General features: G+C 39.9%; 1 protein-coding gene across 1 annotated transcript in view; it reads right to left on the reverse strand.

Moving 5' to 3' along the window:
- MTPN (myotrophin) overlaps positions 1-18,487 on the reverse strand; it is a 30,150-nt gene extending 11,663 nt beyond the window's left edge. Inside the window, exon 1 of the mRNA XM_053943811.1 lies at positions 18,317-18,487. Coding sequence (XP_053799786.1) covers positions 18,317-18,388 — 72 coding nt within the window. The 5' untranslated portion in view covers positions 18,389-18,487. The remainder of the gene's footprint in view (positions 1-18,316) is intronic.
- Between the last annotated feature and the right edge of the window lie 5,400 nt (positions 18,488-23,887).

Consider the following 23,887-nt stretch of genomic DNA (forward strand, 5'->3'; position numbering starts at 1 on the left):
CAAAATGAGACAAAGGGGTCTCTCAAGCCCTGTCACAGGTGGGTGCAGGAAACAGCACACAAGTAAAGATTCAAAGAAAAATGTTATCTCTGCATCAAGTTTTCCAAATTTACTGTGGTTTTGAACAATATTGGCCAAACATGCCATAATGAATGTTATGAACTTGGGTATCAGCAATCTTATGAGGTGATGATTCTAAATACAGAACTCTGAGACAGCAAAGTAACCAATAACTTGGTGGGCTGAAACTAAGCTGCTGAAGGTTTACACTAAAAATCACCATCCCCTGCAGAAGCACATGGTCAGAATCCACATGAACTGACAAAATGGAGCACAATTTTTCCTTTACACCCACAGGAGCAAATCTTCTGTGCACTAGACTAAAAATGACAGAATGATTCTTCAAGGAAGTTTTATGGGACTTCTGCCATCTTCTAGAGTCTAACAGAGCAGCAAGGAGGTTAACCTGTGTATTTGGAGGAGATACAATTAAGCCAGGATCAAGCAATCTTATCACCCCCAAAATAAAACATAGCTTCGGTCAAAGGTCATGTTTCTCTTGAAAGAAGATTATTTATTTTCACTTTCTAGAGTAGACCACAAATTCACTTACAATAGTGCAAATATTTGTGCACAGCTTCAGAAAGTAATTTGCTCATACAAAAGAAAAGACATGATCACCTTGTTAATGACCTTCCAGAATACATTGAATTTACTTAGTCAGCCATTTAAGGCTAAGTCTGGCATAAACCACATTAATACCATTTTTCTTTTCAGATCAAAGACCCAGGGCACCAGATATGCAGTAGCATTAAAAACCTGTTACACCCATGAAAAATCAGAAACAGCAGTTCCCAGGTATCTGCTTTAATCCCCTCTATTAAAATCTGATTATGGGTAAAGAAAACCCTCTGTGAATCTCCAATTACTAAACAAGATGACATAAAAGAAGACTTTTATACCCTATTTCAAAAAGTCACATAAAATGGCTAACAGAAGAACATTAAATTAGGAGATCTTAAGGTATCAATGTCAGTTGAAATGTGGCTATCAATTTTTCACTGCAGGACAGGAAAATAATAACTGGAAACTCACTTCCAAATACTTTTAAGAACTTTGCCTTTTGAGTAACTAAGAGTAGGATTCATCATAGCACCCTATGAATGCAACTATCACCTACTTTCTGTAGTGGAGCAATTTAATCCATAAAAACATCTGTTCTAACTAATTTCTTAAGTGAATACTGTCAAAAGTAGTTACTCTTGAACTTAATTCTTTCATTACCCTCTATCTCACACATTTTCCTTGCTTTATATTCTCTTGCCAATATACTGACACAAAATCCCTTGTTATATTCCATGTCCTTTTCCAGTTTAGCTCTAGTCAAGGCTTTGGCTTTTTTAGTTCCATCCCTGCACACCCTGGGGAAGTGCCCATGTTCTTCTTGGGTACCCACCCCTAAGTCCCATTTTTATGCTCCTCTCTTTCTTCCTGAGCTCACAGAGGAGACCCTGACAGCCAAGCTGCCCCTCCTGTACACCTGATGGATGTCCCAGAGTCTGGGAAGATCTGCACCTTAACAGCTGCCCTGAATGAGTTGTGCCAAATTTAATTCCTTTTTCTTTTGCAGCCCTGGTTAAAAGAATGAACCAGAGTTTGCTTTGTCCCTAATGCACGTTATGATACCAGCTCCATGAAAATGTTGGATGAACAAGCTTAGTCATAAAGTACAAGCTCTGAAGCTCATTATTTTCCAGGGAGATTATTTAACCACATCAAACTGACTCCATCCTTCAACTGCCCCTGCCTTTCTGCAGCCTTTATTACACAAGGCTCTATTCAACGCCTGCCTTGGTCTCCCTTTATCTGCTAACTCCTCTTTTCCCAGCTCCTGCCAGTTTCAGAAGCATCAACCCTTAAAGCCAAGTGAGCTAAACTCAAGTTTAACCTCATCTAGTGCCATTCTAGCACCTCTACAGCACACTGCAGGTGCTTCAAACACAGGCTTGTTTTGCAGTGGCACAGGAACTGAAACCAAACCTGAGCCAGGTGTTCATGTGAGCCCTGTGGTTTGTCAGAAGTGTTGTCCTAGAACATTACTGCCAGGCTACAAATGTCACAGCTCACCCTTCACTTTAGCACCAACTTTTCTCTTGTTGGGGTAGCAACAGCTCTGCTACTTCCAACCAAAGTTTGATCCTTCCCACCCCTGCACCAGAATTAGTGGCTGAGTGATGAATCCACTGAGGGAACTAATCAGTGTGAGAATTTATTTGATAATTTCCTTCATCTGTTCCATGACTTGGCACCTGAACACACCAGCAATTAGTAGCTGGGATTTACACTGCAGTTCTACCACAGGAATAGAAATTGACAATTGTGGCCTCATTAAATCCTGTTGCATAGATTAACTGTATTATTAGAGAGGTGCCTGTAATACCTGTGGCATTAAAGTGCTCTTTCATATTTATAAATAATTCCATATCCCCATCTGTACTTATCATGCAAAAATAACTGCATCTCCTCTTTTCATGCATTCCTTTAATTTCAGTTTTAATGAAGGAAATCAGATTCCATGCAGTCAGATGTCCTTAGAGTGCAGGGAAGCCTCTTGCAGGAGCTACTATGTAATTCCTGTCTTCGTTATTCTAGGAAAGAAAAGAACTCACTGTACAGTGTGTTGCATTACTTCCATCTCTTTGCATACAACGCATAAAAATACACATGTCATTTTCTCACATCCCTTCAATTGTTCTCTGCTATAACTTTCTCCAGATTCATTCATCACTGGAAAGACTTTTAAAAAAAAGCTACAAGCCCACTCCCCCACCCCTCATATATCCACAAACACCAGGTAAGTACTCTGAAGATGAAAATACATTAAGTTATTTTTGCCATTCTACTTAAATTCTCAAAATGGTTGTAGTTTAAGTACTTAAGCCAAAGTACTTTACTGTTTAACCTGTGATTGTTTCAGTAGTATGTTCATAGAGTTTTCAAGTGTTTATTGCTGCCACGTGGCATCTCTGGGGCTCATCTAACCGGAAGTTACCTCTCTAGCACTGAAGACGTAAACACCTTGACTGAGAATCCCTAAAAACAACACAGTAGAAACAACTGAAAAAAACACCCATTTTTGACACACCAGGTCAATCATTCTAAAATTTCTAAAATAACTGTGAGCTTAAAAATATTGTAAGCCAAGCACAAACTTCAGTCCTCACTCAAACAGTAAAAACAAGATGATGTTTTTTATACAGCTAATCCATGGGTCAGAAACACTGGTGGTAATGAGGGAGAACTTAAATACCAGACTTCCTGCAATCTGACTAATAATCTAAAAATATAAGGAGAGTTTAATTCTACAAGCTTGTCAGTCTAGTGACTCATGCTATTACAGACTATTTAAGGCTGAAAGGGAACTTTTGAGATTATGCAGTCTAACATTTGCTCAAAGTAGGTCCAATCAGATCCGGCTGCTCAGTTGAGTTCCACAGACCTCCAAGGACTGAGGATTACAAAAGTTCTCCAGGCATAAGCCCTTTCCATGGTTTGATCACCCTCACAGGGAAGTATTTTTTCTCTTGCACCTCACCAGAAATTCTTGCCTTTCAACTGGAACAGTTGTCTCTTACGATTTCACAGTGCACAACTAAGCAAATTTCTCTATATACTGCCCTTTGTACAGAAAGATAGATATATAACATCTTCCCTTTATCTTCCTAAGAGGAAAAACCCAAAAAACTAACAACAAAACCCAAAAAAACCAAGCTATCACAATTCTAACAGCACCAACTTGTACATCCTTCACCTACCAATAAGAACCAGAGGTAAAAAAGCTTTTATAATGTTTTTCAATAGGTCTTTTGCTCCATAAAGCAGTTGGTACAGATCTTACTATGCATTCCAGATTCCTAACTAACTTTAACTGCACTTCAGCTGTCATACCTCTTCCATCTCTGCTTATTTGTACAATGTTTTTAGATTCCTTCCAGCAGACCATTTTGCTTTCCCCTTCTCAGGAACTCTGAGTATTTGCTATAAATTCCTCAAAATATGTGACCTGGGATGCAAGCTGCAGTATTGAAAAATACACAGCATTTCTCCTGCTCTCATGTAAGAGTTACAAGTTCTAAAGAAAGGCCCCTACAGGATCTTGAGCTTATTTACTTTAGAAAGGCTGCAGTACCATCTTATTTGTATTCAAACAGCTCAAGTACAGCTAAGCACAGCTACAGTTTGGGCAAAGAATGGATCAAGAGCTGCCCTAGCTGGGGAGAAGGACTTGGGGGTGTTGGTGGATGAGAAGCTTTGACATATGTCAACAAAGGGTGCTTGCAGCCCTGAGAGCCAAATGTACCACGGACTGCACCCAAAGCCACGGGGTCAGCAGGTCAATTCTACCCCTCTTCACTCACCTGGACTGCTATGTTCAGCTCTGGGAAACATTTAGATGAGATACTAGGAAGAAATTTTTTACTGAGAGGGTGGTGAGGCACCAGAACAGGTGGCCCAGAGAGGCTGTGGATACCCCATCCCTGGAAGTTTTCAGGGCCAGGGAGGATGGAGCTCTGAGCAACCTGGTCTACTAGAAGGCGTCTTGTGTCCATGGCAGGGAGGTTGGAGCTACATGATGCTTTAAGTTCTTTCCAACCCAAACCATTCTATGATTCTATGAAATAACACAAAAAAGGGCAATCGGACCTTTCATCGTAGAAACAGAACTTTATACAGCTTTCCTCCTCTAAATTCTTCTTCCACAAATCAGTTGTTCAAGCACAGAACTGGAACCTCAAATACTCTGTTTTTCAATTAACTTTGAAGACTTAAGAAGAACTAGAACTGATTATGAGTTCAAACAGAAAAAAAGCCAACACAGTAGGCTGAGTTTTACCAATGAAGACTCAACAGCTATTGACTTTTTGACTATTGGAATTTTATCATTATTGATAAAATAAATCCTTGGGCTTATGTGCAGAAGTACTAGATTTCCCATATGACCTGAACAAGAGTGGTTTCCTGCTCCTCAGTCTGCCTCTGGAATGATTCTGTATAGATTCCATTCTGTAAACCTTGTTCTCACCCAAAGCACCAATTCACACACTGCCAACCTTAACTGCAAACTGGAATGAAATACACCCACACACCCAAGAGATGCATTTTTATAAAATATGCTGAAGAAATCTGACAGCATTGTAGAATACCAGGTCTTAACAATGCAGCTTGCTACACAAAAATAGTCACCTGGTCTGCCCTTTAGGCCTTCACTTCAGTGATCCCAGAACATTCCATCAGTCCAGAACAGTCTCAGAGCCTAAAAAGCATCACTGACTTTGATGAAGCAGTTTTCATTCTTGCCAAGACAAACTGATTTAGCCAACCAAAATCCATGCTAGCACTTTCACAGGTCCCTGGAGATTATCAATAGGAAAAGACATTAGGAAATTACTGAATCTATTTTATGGTGTATCTAAAAAAATTTATTGTTTTCAAGTGTAAAATTAACATTACTTTAAACACCTTTGACTAGCAGAGAAAATAAATTAATTTCTTCTTCCAAGCTGGTTATAAAACTTCCTTTAAATACTTTGTTATGTAACTGAAATGAGCACCACCAGCCGGAAGCAGTTTTTGCTGGGTAGAGAGGTTAAATTTTTGAATCTATGACAGGAACTGACACAACTTTACATTGCTACAACAAACAGACCCTCACATCATCTGCCTTAATACAAATCAGAAGGTAACTGAACCACCAGCCCAGCACTTTAGACAAGGAAATAATTTATGCAAGCTTTTGTATATTTCATCATAACACTAGTCCAGCGTGCAGATTTCACATTCCCATCTGTTTTAACTACGAGAAGAACAATTCAAATGACCAGATCAAAACAAGTCAGTGCAACGTATCATTTAAACTTCAGTACACTTTTTTTCCTATAAATGGAAAAAATTCTTGACATATGATGCCTCAGGGATTTCAGACCTAAGAACTGGGCAGAGCAGATGGAAAAGATAAATTTCACATTTCCATTCAAACTGTTTTATTGAAAAAACTTCTAAAACAATGCAGGAGGCCTAATAAGAAGCAACAGTATTTTATCATTTCTGCCCAGCAAGTTTACTGAGTCTCGAGTTTCCTTGTCTCTATCTTCCGATTCACAAGAAAAATGACCATGTTTCACTAATAGTCACTAAATATTCCAACCAAAAGCAAGAATGGAACCTGGTGAAATAACTAATAACTCAAAGTCTGGGTTAAGCCAAAGAGCAGAAAGGGAAGTAGAAAGATTAATGTTGTATGCTGTGAATTGTTTATGATTTTGAAGCAGATTTCTTCAGTTAAAAACTTGCAGTAAAATCCTGCCAGAGCCGAGGAAATCAACTCACTGTAACTGCAAGCAGGCAGTTTCCAACGGCAACTGCAAAATTTTTGTGTGCCAGATCCAAATTTTCTCGCGAATCCCCTATATTCTCAAAAATTACTTACTTTCAGTCCACCAAAAAAAATCAGTGTAACCCGGCCTTACCCAGCCTGCACAGAGACAACTGCTGTCGCTGCTCAGTGGTTCAGCACAGTTCATATTCCAACCATTCCAGGAGTTTTCCAACTGCAGCCTGAGTGGACTATAGTTGTCTGCAGACAACTGAACTGAAGCAAATGACCTAGATTTGTTGTGTGGGATAACCACTTTGCACTTGGGAGAATTTCAGAATACCTAGAAGTTTGTTGGTTTTTGTTTAACAGCTGAGAGTGACTGCATTAGCTAAGCCTTCCTAGTGAATATTTCTGTGTTTACCCTCAGAGATATTTAATAACATCTTTTCAACTGCTCTGGGTGTTTTATTCCCTGTCCTCTAAATTTTATAACTTGAAGCAAAAAGGAATTTTCTCCCAGATGTCTTCTTTCTACCCTGTATGCTTTGGGAAATACATGGGACAAGCTGCTTTTACACCTCCCCCTTATCACATCTTACTGAAACAAACAGAAATAGCAAAAACATCCACAAGAAATCCTGTAGAGATAGTGATCAAAAACCAAATCCAAGTTAACAGATGTTGAGAAGGGAACTTGAATACAGCAAGGTAAATCCCTGTGGAAGAGGCTGAACACATGTGTATCAAATTTTCATTATTTTTCTGGATTCACTTCTAGTATTTGCTATTAGTTTATCCTGCAATATCCAACCGACCTTTCATTTTTAAAAATATGAAAAAAAGGCTACTCAAAGAACTTCAGCACAACATTCTCCCTAAAAGACCCTCATCAGTTTATCAAAAAGGGGGTTTCTGTTTTGAGGATAGCATGTGTCTCTCCAGCTGGCATTTTGCAGCAAGTTCTACAACCACAGCAGACAGATGCAGATGTCCATGTAAAAAATGGATATCTACTCTGCAGTTCTCTACTTTAGGAGAAGCCTTAATTGCTAATAATAACACCAATACTTGGTCTGTAAAAGTTAAGAAAATTAATTACAAACCTGATGATGAATTTTGTCTGCGTTGATATCATATCTAAAGTACTCTGAAAAGCTTTTAAAGCGCTGCTATACTTACTCTGGCTTAAGCCAACAAAAAGGTGCTTAACAAGCATACTTTTCAGGTTTTGTTGGTGGTAAACAAGTATTTAGCTTATCCACCATAATCAAATGCAATCTGAAGTCCTTTGTCTCAGTCAAACAAATACAATTCCAGAAACAACTGCTAAATAAACTGAACTACTGAGCCATCTGTGCTTCAGTTGTATCAGCATTCTGGGAGACAAAAAAACCTGATACATGAGTTGTTCTGCAGAACAGCAATGAACCAACTGTTTCCTAGCTACAGCTTCTAGAAGCTCATGCGACAATACCAGCTTCAAAGATGTGCCCAACATGTGTTATTGAAAACAGTTGTTCTTCCCCCCAAAATACTTAACCTGTATAAGATTTGAGTGAGAAATAATGTAACCCACTCACTACTTGTACTAGCAAGGGATGAAACAGGAATGAAGGGCCCAGTTGTGCAGCTTCTCTTAGTTCCTATGAATTTCCATTTATAAGTTTGGTCCAAAACTTCCATTTATAAGTTTGTTTCTTAGCTAGGCAACAGCTCAGAGTAATGGCAGCAAGTAGTTCTGATAGAATAAGCTGCTGCAGACAAATCTGTTCAGATTACCTCTTTAACTGATGAATGCTAGGGCACGAAATATTCTAGATCACAATCTGAAATAGTCAATGATCAGACACTTTCCAAACTGTCTCTGTTTAGAAAGAGTGTTAGAATTCAGAATTAAAATGCTTTAGTTACACATCAGGACTCACCTGTCAGCCCTGATACTGGGGGCACAAACATCAATAAAAGCCTTCAACCATTAATTCTAAAGAATTTCAAATCAATCTAAGGACTTTATACCTTAAGTTGACATAAACCTAATGCTCACTCTGAAGAGTTGTGTTAAGCACTGCATCTATTATACACACCACAGTGTCCATTTTCATAGGCAACACTGAGCTGGCCTAAAATGGTTGGGTTTTTTATTGCAGAAGTGATTGACCAGACTCCATGTTTTTACCAGTGCATTTTGGAGGTTGTGATTTGCATGATACCTATTTTACGAGTATACTAAGCAGAAGATATTCCAGCTCACATGGGTGCCAGATGATTGCTAAATAGGAGCCATCAACCATACATAAACCAGGAATCAGAGCATTAATTCTGTCTCAGTAATTGACCATCAGCAAACTGACAACAGATGACAGGATGAAAACAGAAAAATCTACAAAACAACACCTGTTCCTGCAAAAAGGAATTTTTTTTCTCAAGCTTAACATGTCAGAAATTGCTCCAAAACTTAAGCAGCTGAGCAAAGGATCCCAGCCATTGCCATGCACTCTGCATTGAGCTGTTAACTGCCAATTAAAACACTTTCAGTTTCTGGAAGAACCCCACATCAAGTTCTGCATTAAACTGCTCAGTACACGTTGTCCAAGGAATGAACAGGAAGTGGATGTTTTCCTTTGAGGCAAACACACGGTGCCAGCTACTGGGTTTCAGTTTCAATAGATGCCAGCTAGATATTTTGAAGTCTCTGCATGATCTAAAGACAGAATAAGTAAAGAACTCCTTCAACAATAATAAATGTGAATTCTCAAAGCTCAGGTTGTACTGTATCAGGAAGACATGAGACAATAAACAGGAAGATGATCGTATCTCCCTATGGTTAAAAATTCCCTGAATTTATGTGCTTTAACTGGGGCTTAGCACCATAAGCAGGAATTACTTCTCCAGAAACTGAACAAAAGATGTCCAAGGCAAAATCAAGTGCTCTATCAAATCCAAAGCAATGAAGCTTAGCTTCTAAATAGGTTTTCCTACAAGATTAACAGGCGTTATTTTCCTGTGCACAGTGAATTTACATTTTCTTCATTCACCAATGCATAAAAAGATACAAAATGTCAAAAGCAGCATTAATGAGTTCTAGAAGTTTTGTGTCTTAATGCAGAGTTTTGTTGACATGATGAAGCAGGTGGTGATTGGAATCATGCAAAAACAAAACATGGAAGCAAAAAACTCTATCAGAAAAGGTATTTTTACATCCATAAAATAAATGTTGCATTCTAAGCAGTATATACTTGAAAACATATGCATTAACAACTACTGAATGGCTCCCTAAACCAATTATGCACACTTTGAATATTCAGCTTCACTGTAATACTTTCTTTAAAACTTACAAATATTGGTATTGCACGTTTAAGTTTGAAATAATCCACCTACAAAAGTTAAGCTATTTTCTCCAGGCATTACTGCTGAAAATTCTTTAGTACATACAGTCTACTAACTTGACACAGAAATGGAACTCAACTGTATCTCATGTTATACTTTAATTAGAGGACCCTGTTTTGAAAGTAATTATATTTACTGTCATTATGCCCAAGATAAACTTAAATAACAGACAATCACTGTTTTTATTACAAGCCAAATTCAAGTTTTTTAAACTATGTTAAATATCCATAACTTTAGCCAAGAAATAGTTAACACCATTACTGAAGTTATTGAGAAGTCAGCAATCCAAGAAATAAAGATTCCCACAAATGCCTCACTTGAGTATAAAGGATTGTGTGGGTTTTCTTATGAGTTTGTTTGGTTTTTCTTAATACAGGGCATAGATAGAAATGCAGATGTCACCTCAGAGGAACTCTCCTGACCTCTTTCTTATTTGACTTGAGATCTTCTACTTTCAATTGCGTTACCTGAATCAAGCACTGGAAGTATTTTTGAACAAACAGAAAAATACTTTTTAAACATTTATTGCGTATGGTATTTGCTTTCATAGTGTCATTAACAAATCAGTTTAAATGAGAGATGCTGATGGTAACTGTTCTATGGACAGCTCTCTAGCTATTGTCTCAAATGGCCTAACAGCTCATCTTTCCTCCTTGAAGCTAATCACTAATTTATAGGTCACAAGTGTGTTAAAAAGCAAGTTCATAAATGACTAGAGTTTGGGAAACGCAAGAATCAGTCATTCAACAATTATGAAGACTTGATCTTAGCTCATCAGAAACGCTGAGAACACAATTTTGTTGTATAAACTGACTCAGACCATTCTCTGAACTTCGGCTGGAAGTGTGACAGGGAAGACTCAGAACACCTATCTAGTGATGTTTTGGTCTGCTCAGCTCATTAGCTGCAGCATGCAATTACTCTCCTTGATTTCCAAAGCATAGCTGAAGGCTAAGTAAAAGGATTTCACCATCTCTCTTCTGGCCTGTAACCGCTGAGGAAGGCAGCAATGTCTGTAAGCAAAGATGAAACTACAGACCATATTCTAATTCTTGGTGCAGCAAGAAAGACACAAGAATTCTTTCTTTGAAGGAATGCAATGCCCTTGGCAAACAATGTATCTGAACTGAGCTACAGAATTACATTGCTTAAGAAATACTAATAAAGACTGTAAAAATGGGCAGTGCTAAAAGCACCAAATCCCAACACCCTCAAGCTACTTCAAAGCCAAATTCATGTGCATTATGAGTTTTCAACACCATATTTTTATTTCCCTTCCTACTCTCCCTCATCAGGATTTCAGTTGCCTTTGGGAAAACAAATTATTTGCTATCCTAGTGTTTATTAAAAAGAGGGGAAAAAAACCCAAACAAAAAAAAACCCAAACAAAAAACCCCACACAAAAAAACCCACACAAGTACATTCCAATCAAACAGAGAATTAAGACAAACACTGTAGCTTGTTCAATAGGACTTATTAGTACTGATTGCATTCCAAATCAAATAGCAACACTATAGATAGCAGTTCCTTAACCATTTAAATGAAAGTATTGTTTCGTTCCTCATCTGTGGCCTGTGACTGTAGAATTTGCCATCACTGGTCACAACATATACACCAGTATACTATAAAAAGAAGTCAATCTCCTACCCAGCATCCAATAAAAGTTTTAAACTCGCTTTAATATGAGCTGTACTGATTTGTACCTACTCATCATAATGAGCTAAAGCAGAAAAACATCTAATTGTTCAAAACTGCTGAAACTGCAACTTGTAAGAAAAACAACTGTTGTATAACCAACTGGTCAATTATTGGCACTTAGTAATTCCAGCTCATGCTTTTGTCCTAGCAATAGACCTGACTATGGAAATGACAACTGCTTCTTTCCACAAAATTGTACTGAAAAATTCAACATTCATTTTGCTATGGAGGGGATGAAAAATTAGGGATAATTTAACAAAATCTTCAACTTGAGAATTGGGAAAATTAGATAGAAAGAAGTAACTTTGCTCACGCTTTTGTGTGGACACATATTCAGAAGTTCAAACAAGCATAAACATGAAACCATAAAAAACATGCTAAATTCAACTGATGCTTCACATAAAACTGTATCCCCAGGACTTCAGCAATACAATCATATACATCCTCTGGTTTTCTGTATCTTTCCTAAATTTTCTCTTCTGACCTTTCATCAGACGAAGATTCTTGGACATGAGAACCCTCAGTCCACAATATTCTCCTTGAACTTAAGTAGAATATTTGACCTTCAAATCCTGATATATTACCAGCTGAGCCTTCAGGTCCCTCAGAAAAACCACATAGAAGTTGTTTGGTCTATGGAGAACTACTCAAAGGAATCCTTATTTATGCATTTTGACACTGCTGCAAGATCCACTCATTCAGTAGTTTTTACTTATGTGGCCTGCATGAGTCACCAATGCCACGGTACCCACGTCAACATTCACTGCACCATCTTCACATCTAACACAACTTTCCACATATTATTCCAAATGGATACAGATCCATACCACTGCAGAACTGTTCTCTTGGAGTTTTAGAAAGCTTAGCTCATCTCCTGTAAGCCTTCTGTTGAAGTCAAAATTAACTAACTGAGCTAGGCTTGAAAAACAAGGATTTATTAAAGATAAAACTGATACAAGAGGGAAAACTGTGGTTAGAATAAGGGAGAGCAGAAAGAAGAGCAGTAGTAGAATTAAATCTTTTCCTCACACCACAAAATTCTCTGCTTATTATTCATAATCTATTCCCAACTTTGACTGTCATACTTAGGAATGCATATGCTGTATTCCACAAACTTAGTCAAAATAGGATATATTTCAGAGATAAAATTTCCTTTCAATTTAGGGAATGGAATACATTAGCACATCAGCAAAAATAAAAAAATAATTAAATTCAATGTTTTATTATCTAGTCTTAATAACTCTACTTGTTGCAGCACACACCCATTAGGCACAGGACAAATCAGCATGGTAAGAACAGCCCAGACAGAATCAAGTAAGGAAGGACTTAACTTAGGGTTTTCAAGCACAGAAAGGTCAATTATGAATCACTTAGGCAATATGTGTTAAAGCCACCAAGATTTTCATAGCACAGACATGAACTCAATGAACAAAATCATCACAGCCTGACATCAACATCCCAAAGAAAATATTACATTTAGCAGTTCCAGATTCATGACCATCCAAATGATCACAGCTGGAATGAGCTCTATTTACATTTCAAATTCAAATGGCTGAAGAATCAGTTCTATCTGTACTTCACAAAAAAAAGCAGAGATTTGAGAATCCTGGGATGTTCGTTCAGTCAGTGAGTCACACATTCCACTGCAATGCCAGGTTTGCAGGCAAGTTTATTACTCCATGTTGCTCCTATAAACTGCTTAAGAACTGATGCACAAACTATTAATATCTTTGAATAATTCTTTGCCACATGTCCTCAGACTCTCTTGGATCAGACTGGGGAAATTAATACCCATTCCTGAAGAGGTGGTTTTCAACAACCTCATTCATTTCATTGTGCACGCTACTGAGAAATGGCAGTCGTGCTGTGTTTTTCTCAAAGTTTTTCCTAGCACATTCCTGGGATTTTGGTTAAGAGTAACTCCACCATGAATATGGAACCTGCTAAAGGCAGGTTACAGTAGCAAACAACTCTCTTGTTCCATAAAAGAAGGATTTAGGTCATCGTGTTAAAATCTGCAAAATGTAAATTGAACACCAAGTTTAATTAGAACTATGCAGTAAAACAAAATTATCTTTAGCAATCACACTACAGTAGACTCAACAGTAACCAAGTGGAAAATAACAGAATTCCTAGAATCTGCAGATGAAGACAAACCCTCATAGTAAAAGTGCTGGCATAACACTGGACAGTTACAAGACAAAGATATCCAAGAGGCCCCAGAGGGAATAAGCTCAGTCCAGCAGCTCCCAGGTCAGGGCTAGCTCTGATATGCTCCTGGACAATCTAGTGAGGTATAGCTGGCCTGCACTGTAATCCAGACAGGCTTCCAGGCTGTCACTCAGGAGCAGGAAACCTGTTACCTGACCAGAGGCAATTCAGGTATCAATGTAGCCATAATAATGTGCACTTCAGCATTTAGCATGATGAGATAAGGGGAATTTCAACGTATCCATTATATGCTTTATCTGCAAATCAAGTAATCCACTCATATATAGCAACCATTTAAGCACTCATTTTCATTTAGTTTGTAACTGAAGGTGTAAAAGTCATTGGAATGGACACTGCAAAGAACAGAGGTTATCCCCAAGAATTAAAAGCTATTTATTACTCCATGCTAATCTTTCTTCTTGCAGATATATTTAAGTCTCTTCTCTTTTTCACAACACTTAACTGTACCCTTGACTGCTGCTTCTAGTTCAAAAAGGTACTTCTACACATTTTCTTTATTTTAGCCTCTGTAGTTAGTTTAGCAGTAGTCAAGTTTTATGCATTTCTCAAGACATGTATTCAAATTTCACTATATCCTAAAGAACTACAAGACTACAGCATCACAGTTTTGTCAAGAACACACAGGTGGTCGCTGTTGTATAGATGAGTTATTGGAGGTCCTCCAGAAATTTGGTTTTGTTTGTTTTGTTGTTTAAAAAAACAAGACTCCACACCAGAAATGCCTAGTAGGCCACTTTCTACAAACATCCATTTCACAGCCTACCATAACTTCAACCTCCCAGTCCTCTGAGCAGTAAAAATCTGGTGCTTCCAGTTTGGTTGCCTGTCCTATCTTCTTATGGTATTAGATTAGTTGATTTACCGAACTTAAATGTAAGCAGCAGTAGGTTTAGGAAACGATGTAAGAGATTAAATCAGCTCATGAAAGTAGGGAATTCTCAGTTAAGCTGTGGGAGACGAAATTACTTCAGAACAAACATTTATTGAAGCCTCTCATACAAATCTAAGTTTATCTTGCCAAAAACTTTATGCCTAGTGAATAAAAGAAATTGTACTTCACCTCAGAAATCTACTGCTGAGTGGAAATGCTATGTGCACATGCTAATAGAGAAGTTCTTTCTTAGCAACTGCACAGTTTATCTAATTCCACTGGGGAAGAAAGCTAAAGAAAAGGAAAAAGAGCAAACACCATTCATGTTAAGAAATTCTGTAGGCTTAATACAACTTGCTTCTCTTCTAACTAGTATTTTTTAACCCAATGCCAATCTTGAGGGAGGTAAATTTCTTTCAGCAGCGTGGGTCCTCCTCACCCTTTAAACTGCACATTTGATTCAGTTGTTCCCATGGAAGTTTCTGCTTTCCTGAGGAATTTTAAAAATTTGAGTGGATGTACGTGGGAAGAGTGAAGAATTCCTTCAATCCTTTAGATTCCTGTAGTCATCTCTGAAGCTAACATATGCTAGCTATTTTAAAAAGGAAGACATCAAAGAAAGCAAAGAGTAAAAACTACTTTTTAATCTAGTCATCATAAAAATAGCTGACATTGTACTTGCTGGCTTAACACACTAGATACAGTATTCCAGGTGAAATTTACATCTACCATAAAGCTGACACTGTTGCAAGTTGAGAAATGTAGACACTAATATGATGTCTCTTACAAACAGAAAAAGTCTTACAAGACTATTCAAACTATAAAAATAATCTTTCATATTTTCAACAAATAGAAGCCACCAGTATCCTTCAAATGCAGACTGGCAACACTGAGATCTCTTTTGCTAAGCAACAGAGCAGTATCATTTGGCATTATCTGTTTCATTGCCACCCCTCAGAATTACTCTTTCTGTGAAAAGTCTTTTTCCTGAAGAAAGTACCTTCAGGAGAATGCAAAATCCCTATGTAGAAAATCACAGAATGCAAATGGAGACCCTTGCTTCTGTTTCTGTATCCTTTCTTTGTCCAGGAACTGTTGAAGTGGCAGAAACATTCAACATTCTTCTTGGCGCTTACTAGCCAAGATTTTTTAGATTAAAATAAAGATACTTATGACTCCACAGACAGACCCTCCACAGCTTATTACACACAAGTAAAGAAAAGTCCAGTCTGATTAAGGGAGTTCAACTCCTACAGTCCCACAGATAACATCCATTTGTATTATTATTTTTAGAGCACCCAGGCTCACCTAGTTAGCATTTCAAGCACTGTCATTCAGCTATGAAACAAAATCAGTGGTCAAACCCTTCATGTGGTAATTGGTGGCAAAACTGCAAGATCATAGTTAAAGGCTGTATTGTTTCCAAACAAATAATGAGGAAACAAGGCTAGAACAAGAAACAAAAGTTTCAGGAAGACAGACAAGGAAGAATTTTATGAAGATGAAGACTGTAAGATATATGACTGCCTCCCCCATTACAGAGAGGAAATTTCTGCCACTGCAAAGTTTATATAAGTAAAATTCCTGAACATTAAATCATACTTAGAGCAAGAAAGCAGCAGGGAGCAGAAGCCACATAACTGATAAGGAAGAAAGTCAGAAAGAACACAGAGCACAGAACAGATACTTTCCTGGGAACTCTAACTACCAAAGCATGATTTGCCTTCACATTATTTTATTAATCTCAGAACTAAGAATGTGAAGTTCCAGCTCAGGCTTCTCCTACATTCAGATGATTTACGGAGTTCTCTTGTCCATCCTCAACGTACATTTCCTGTCGGACAGTAAAACAGAAACTCTTGTACTCTTTTCTTCCCTGAAGGCACCCCCTCTATTTCATTTACCTTACCAAAACCCACCTACCTGCACCTCTGTAAAACTTAAAAAATTAGACAGAAAAAAATTTACAAACCACTTGGAAGGATGAGGATCAGACAAAACTTGCTTATATAAGCTTTGTTTCCACAGGAAAACCAGCCTAAGAGTTTACTAGCCCACTAGTCTGTCAAGGAAACAAAAAGGACTGAAAACATTTGACTTCTTGTAGGTTGTTTAACAACTGAAGACACAACACATATTTGCAAGTGTGAGAAAAGTATGAATAAGATTAGATCACAAACCAAGAGAAACCACCTAGAGTTTATTTAACTTCTACATTAGAAACAGTTCCACAATGTAAGAGTGCTCAAGGATTGCAGGCTCCTTTTACACTATCATCTAACCCCAGTGAGTATCTCTTTTTTAAGGATTTCTGCCTCATTAGTGCAGTTAGATGATAGCCTTCAGCCTCTTTACTACACCAGCATCCAGGCTGGCTCAAGCCTCTTTCAGTAGCAGATGGAACCAAGTATTTGACTCGGCACGGAAGCAGATGAAGAGTGATCACATAAATCCATTTGCTACATGAGTTGCAGTGCCAATCAGGAAGAGCGGGAATATAAAAAAAGGTTTCTAATTAGCACTGCAGTGCTATCTGTAGATAGAAACTGAACCAAGACGCTGCCAAAGCATTAAAGTTTTTGTCTCAGCAAAAAATACAAAAGGATCCAATAATTACTAGCATGCAGTGAATTTTCTAGACATGGAAACCATTTAAAAGATGTAGGAAAATTCCAAATATGCTGCTGACACTCTGCAAATCTGAGAAGATATTAGACATACCAATGTATTACCCAACTTTATTACACAGACACAGGTACACAACCCTTAGCAAAGAGCTGAAGTGGGATAATTGCATTATTCCCAGTTATTTCCTCTAGAACTTTATAGGCAGAGCATGTGAGTGCACAGCCGTTTTGATGCAAAGTCCAGAAGCTTAGCTGGAACTGTCAAAGAAGACTATTCAAGCTAAGCTGTTGGACTTTGCACTAAAGCAGCTGGGAGTACTTGCAGTTTTCTTTTTGCCAGGAGCACTACAAGTTTGAAAGTTGACAACTGGAGTAGAAAGAACTTAAATCATCACGGCAAGTTGTGTCAGCATGTGTCAAGCTCCCAAAGACAATCATTAACTTGTTTGGAGAGCTAAATAATTACAGGTAAATTAGATGTACACCTCTGCTCTGATGTAACAGTTCCCTGACAATATTCCTGAACAGTAAGGATTCACTGAAGCAGAATGTCGCCCTTGTGTACTTTTCCCACAAACCTCAGTGACAAGAAAAGGCAAATGAGGACAAAATGCAGCTTTCAAATCCTGCCGTGCACCTGAAGACTGTTCCGCCATCACACAGGTGTCTGCTGTTCCCGCACCACTCGCCCTAACTAGGTATCAACACACTTCCCAGAAGGTTAATGAATTAAGCCTCAACACACCCGGTAGCTTAGCATCAGCCTATTAAAGATGAGCCCTGAGGCACAGAGGGGAGCGATAACCAAACCGAGGCCACAAATCCACACAAGATCAGTGAGGCAGGACCGGGATCCCGGCTGTCAATCCATTAAGTTTCACGCAGTGACACGGACTAACTCCACCGGCATGCGCGTGGGGGGGCCGGGGGCAGCAGGGAAGGAGGAAGCCGAGGAACCCAGAGGCCCCGAGGTGGGGGAGGGGGCCCTCAGCTCCGCACGGAGCTCAGCCCACGGCCACGGAGCGCCCGTACCCGCCCAGGCCGCGGCTCCCGCCGCCCCGGCCCCATCCCGGGGGCTGCGCGCACATCCCTCCCTCCTCCGCCCGCGCCGCCGCCTCCTCCTACCTTGGCCACGTAGTCCTTCACCTCATCCAAGTCTCCGTTTTTGAGGGCCCACATAAACTCCTTGTCGGACATCGCGGCCGCCGGGCGGGGGGACGCGGGCGGGCGAGGCGGCGAGGGGCCGGCGGCAGCAGCCGGGAGCGCGGGCGGCGGCGCGGGCGGCGGGAGCCCCTCCCCGGCTGCCGGGCGGGGCGGGGCGGGGCCGGGCTCGGGGCAGAGCGGGAAGGCGCGCGGGTAGGGCAGGGCGGGGCCGGGCCGAGCACGAGGCAGCGCGGGCGGTCCCGCCGGGGCGAGGAGCGGCTTCACTCGCGCGCGGCCGCGCTTCCGCTTCCGGTTCCCGTGCCCGGCCCCCGCTCCGCCGCGACGCCCACGCGGGACGGTGGCACACGGGGCGCAGGGCGCATGCGCGCGCCGCCGGCGTCCCCGCGTTGCCCCGGATACCGCGGGGGGAAAGGGGAGGGCGAGCGGGGAGGGCTGCGCATGCGCCCTGAGCCCCGCGGCCCCGCCCGGGCCCCGCGGTTGCCTTGGAGACGCGGCCTAGGCCGGGCCCGCCGGGACCGGGCCGTGCCGAGCTCTGCGGGACACGGCCGGGACGCGGAACCCGCCCTCACAGTCTGGTCCCGCTGGGGGAACCGCGTGTTTGAATAGCTGTTCTGCAAACCCGCAGGCTCTGCACTGCGGATAATTATCGTAATGCTTCCAAAGCAGCAGCGGGGAGACATGAAAGGAAGGATGTGGTGGTTAATTAATATGTTGGCACTCAGCGGTTGCATCTGTTTAACGAAGCCACATGTTTTGCGTATGGAACATGCAGCCTCAGGCTTGTCTGCCAACAGGCAGCCACTCTTCCTAATTCCCCCTGGCAAACAGCATCCCAAACACCCTTGGAGCTGGAGCTGCTCTGCAGTGCCTGTAGCCAGTGTGAATCACAGAATAGTTTGGTTGGAAAAGGCCTCTGAGATCATCCAGCCTGACCTGTACCCAGCACCACAATGGCACTGCGAGACCATAGCACTGAGTGCACATCCAGGCTTTCCTTGAACTCCTCCAGGTGGCTGGAGACAGTATGAATACACAGATTAGGAAGAATTTCCTTACTGTGAGCACTGGAATGGGTTGCCTAAGGAAGTTAACAGGTGCCCCGTCCCTGGAAGTGTCAGGACCAAACTGGATAGGGCTTTGAGCAATGTGGTCTAATTTAAGTTGTCCCTGTTCATGGCACAGGGCTTGGAGCTAGATATATCTTTAAGGACCTTCCAACCCAAACCATTCTATGATTCTGTGATAATGAGTTAAAGTGCAGAGAGTCTGCTAGATTAATGAACTGTGCCTTTTCTGGCCCAATTATTCCCTTTGAGATAGAGTGCAACTTTCTGCTTATTTGTTAAGCTCTGTTTTGAAGTCCTACATTACTGCTAAAGTGTCCCAATCTGTTTTAATAAATAAATTGGAATTCATTCTTGCAGTCAGTTACACACTGTTGATATTCTATAATGTATCTGCTTGTATAAATCATAAATACAGTACACAAACAGTCCAGAATAAAAAATAATCAAATTAATTCAGCTATCCACCTAAAAAAACAAACCAAGCCAACAAAACCCAAAGAACAAACAACATAAAAATCCAAGAAGGAGACTTGAATACATATTGGTCCAATTTCAGGTTTGATTTAAAAACTCGAGTTTGATCTCATACTTGATATATTCCCTTTGTGTAATCCTGAACAATTCATACACAACAGCTGTTAGTTCAGCAACAGCAGCCAAGCAGTAATATAAAATACCATCATATAGAACTCAGTCTGTTGAGGAGAAAATAATAAAGGGGCTAGATAGCAGCCCAGATAAAGCTATGGAACTGACACAAGAGATCTGAGAATGACAAGTGAAAATTGGACAATTCGTTTTCTTTCTGTTTATTAGCATGTTGTATTTATACTAAAGGAAGAGGGAGTAGAAAGGAAAAGGAAAGAAGAGTTATTTTTTTGTTTCCCAAGATCAAGTGAGGCTTACAGACAGGGAAACCCAACAATAATTGACTGTATTCATTGTTGGACTTGAAGCAGGAGGGGAAGCACACACACCACCAGTTCTTTGGTGCTTGTTCATGAATCCCAGTGAGGCTGGACCTCAGAAAGTCACTTGGAGCCAGCCTTTGGGGGTTAGGAAGGGTGTCATTCTGTGGAAATATGTCTTCCCACGGAGTAGAAATACCTTTTTCTTGGGCACCATATAGTAAACACAATTAGCAATTGCTAAACAAGGGGCTGGCTCTGAAAACTAAACCAAAGGATGATTCAGGGTTGACAAATACTCTCAGCCAAATCAGAAGGTGAATAATGGTTTGGAACTTTGACCCATAATACATTACCAAACTGGACTTATTTATTAAATAACACAGAGTACAAATCTCTTTTGGCTGTAGGTTTCCTTTCTTTCATTATTATAGTTTTCATTGTTTATTTCACATCTAAGTGCTGCTGTAGGTACACAGTTTGTGGTAATTGGGAGTGAGGCTGTGGCCGAACCTCATCCCCAGTGGGTACAGCTGTGAAAAGCAGGTGAATAATATTGAAGGTAATGCCACATGGAGTGCTGAGGTGCACTGACCAATCACCAAAGGGAACAGAGGGCACACAGGGGCAATGCATGAACATGAGGGGTATAAAAGGTTGGGCTAAACAATAAGAAGGGCAGATGCCTGTAGCCTTCTGAAATGGCATGATGTTACTCCGTATGTGATGATGATTTCTGATGAGGTATGGTGTTACTCTGTTTGGGCAAATGCTTAAAGCCTTCTGAAATTGTATGGTGATACTCTGTGTGTTATGGCTGTCTTAACTGCAACATGTGCTGTGATATGCTGTGCCTTTTATTTACAAGAGTATGTGTATTCTATTCTCCATGACTAAAGCAAGCTAAAATCTTTGTGCCTTCACACAATACATGTTACCTTTTATTTCTATAACCTTATTTATCTTTTCAAGAGCAGGTCATAGGAAATAGAAGTTCATGGAAGCATTTTTTTATAATATTTGTTATTTCTTTAAGTCAAAGTCATGAAATTCTGGAAACACAGAATAATTTAGGTTGGAAGGAACCCCTGGAGCTTATACCTGATCTAATCCCTGCTCAAAGCAGGGCTAAATTAGATGTGGCTACTCAGGCCAACCAGTCAAGTTCTAGATATCTCAAAGTATGGTGAAACCACAGCTTTTTCTGGTAGTTTATTCTAGTAGGTAGTCTGGTAGTAGGTGTTTGACTACTTTCACAAAGTAAACAAAAAATCCTTCTTTCTAGTCTCAATTTCACTGCTGTAACTTGTTATTTGTTACTTCTTATCCTATATCTATCTCTTCAAGAGTATTTGGCTCTATTTTTCTCTCTGTAGTCTCATGAGCTAGGGGGATCTTATGGCTGTCTTCACCTACCTTAACCTTGTCATCTCAGGGCTGAATGAGCCAGTTCCTTTGAGCTTTTTGTCACATGTCACCTTATGTGGCCATCTTCCAATGGACTCAATCCCATATGTCCCTGTCTTTTTGTACTCTGGGAAGTGCAAACCTGGAAACAGTACTCCATCTGCAGCCTCACAAGGGATGACTAAAAAGGGTCAGTCCCTGATTTGCCTTTGGAGGCTGGAATTACCTTCAAGCAAACTTTTGAAATGAAAGGTTAAGCATCAGGATATTTAACTATGCCTTGCTGGCTGTAAGTTTCAACACATCTCTGTTCCAAAGCAGGGGGGCTGTTTAGGGTGGCTGAGCATCACAATCGGGAGAACTTAGCCCAAAGCTTTGCTGATGGGGCCAGAGGCTGAATAGGTCGCAGTTTGGGTTTTTTCCACAACAGCTCTGGCTTTGCAGTGCTGTCAAAGGTGAAATCTTCTGCTAGTAAGCAGATGAGAGTTGGATGCATTAGGAGCTGATACTAACAAAGAGGAAGTGTAACAACATTGCTTCCCTCACAGTACTCATTGTTAAAGCAATAAACAACTGACTACTAAAAGTGAAACAAATGTGGTTTTTTTAGCTAAATGAAAATAAATTATTATTGCACATTCTTAGTTGCCTAGAATAACACCATAAGTGGCATTCTAGAATTTTACAAGCATTTAGAAAACTGTGATTTCCCAGGTCTTTGTGGAAGAATTGGATAGCAAAATTCTGCCTTTTGTGGAGATGGTGGCCATTGAGGGGAAAAAAAAATTACACCTATGCATGTGTCTTTAGTCTAATTCAGAAAAGGTGTTTGTGTGAAAGTTGCATTTGGAAAGTGAATGTAAATATGTCTAATTTATATGTTGGGTGAAAGAAGGACCAGAGAGTTTGGGTAATACCACAAGTAGGGCAAAAAGCAAGAAAACATCTCAAAGTTCCAAGGCAGCTGCCTCAGGATCTCTTGCTTGCTAGATCTGCAATTTTCCACTCATGAGCTACATTCTTCATTGTGTGTTATGGTTTCCTTATTCTTAATAGGAATTTTCTGAAACACTTTTTTTCATGGTGGCAAGATTTTTGCAAGTGGGAGAGACATTGATTGCTGCCTTCCAAATCTTGCTATTTTGGAAATAATTTCATATTTTAAGTGTATTAAGCACTGTCTGCAACTCTGCAGTGTGTATAGTCTGCATTTGTACTGTAACCTGTCATTGTTCTAGGAAACACAGAGGTTTTGATTGCAAGATGTGGGATAAATCTGCTTTAATCAAACCAAAAATCTCAGTTCAGAATGTCCAAATCATACATATTATACATAGGAGATTTAATATTTGTGCATTTGAAAGCAGTGATGAAAAACTTATGCTTGTAGTCCACTCAGTATCATAATCAAATGGGGACCACTGAGGTAACACTCAGTTCCACCCTGAGATGTACATTTTCAGAACAGTGTGGTCTTGGCTTTGCGTAGGCTGGTCACAGCTAAACTGGTTGTCCTATAAGCATCAGAAGATAAAAAAATGAACCAAAATCTGAAAGCCCTCCAACTAATAAAAAAAACTTTAAAAATCCCCAAAATTACTAAAAAACCCTCATTTGGTTATGTATGTTTGTCCTAATTTATATAGTTTGGTACTTTGAGGAATATTTTGACTATACCAGTGTATCTCCTTATAACTAAAAGGGCAAGGATGGTAAGTTCCTTATTCTCTTGGGTTTTGCCTTATTCACTGATGATGTTAAACAACAAGCAATTAGAGTCACACTCACTGTGCCACAGGGAGACTCCATTGTCTCAGCCATCATTTTCTATGCCTTTGTTTTCCCATCCACTATCCAATACTTTTCTACAGTTGTGGAGAGCGTTGAGACTCTCAGCTGAAGAATGCTGTATCAGTGAAAAATATTGCAAATATTGACATGTTTTTTCCTGACAATCATATGCTGAGATGCAGAATAGACAAGTCTAAGGAATCAGTTACAGTTGTTATTACTTGCCTTTGGAGAAGAGTTGGGAAAAAAATAGCTAGGATACTTTGTTGACAAGTAGGTTTGTTCACAAATGTCCTGTTTTTTGAGACTCTTGGTTTCAAAAAATAAATATGTTTGGAAACAGGTGCAAGAAAGACCAA

This window comes from Vidua chalybeata, chromosome 5 (assembly GCF_026979565.1).
Source record: "Vidua chalybeata isolate OUT-0048 chromosome 5, bVidCha1 merged haplotype, whole genome shotgun sequence".
In the NCBI taxonomy this organism is placed as follows: domain Eukaryota; kingdom Metazoa; phylum Chordata; class Aves; order Passeriformes; family Viduidae; genus Vidua; species Vidua chalybeata.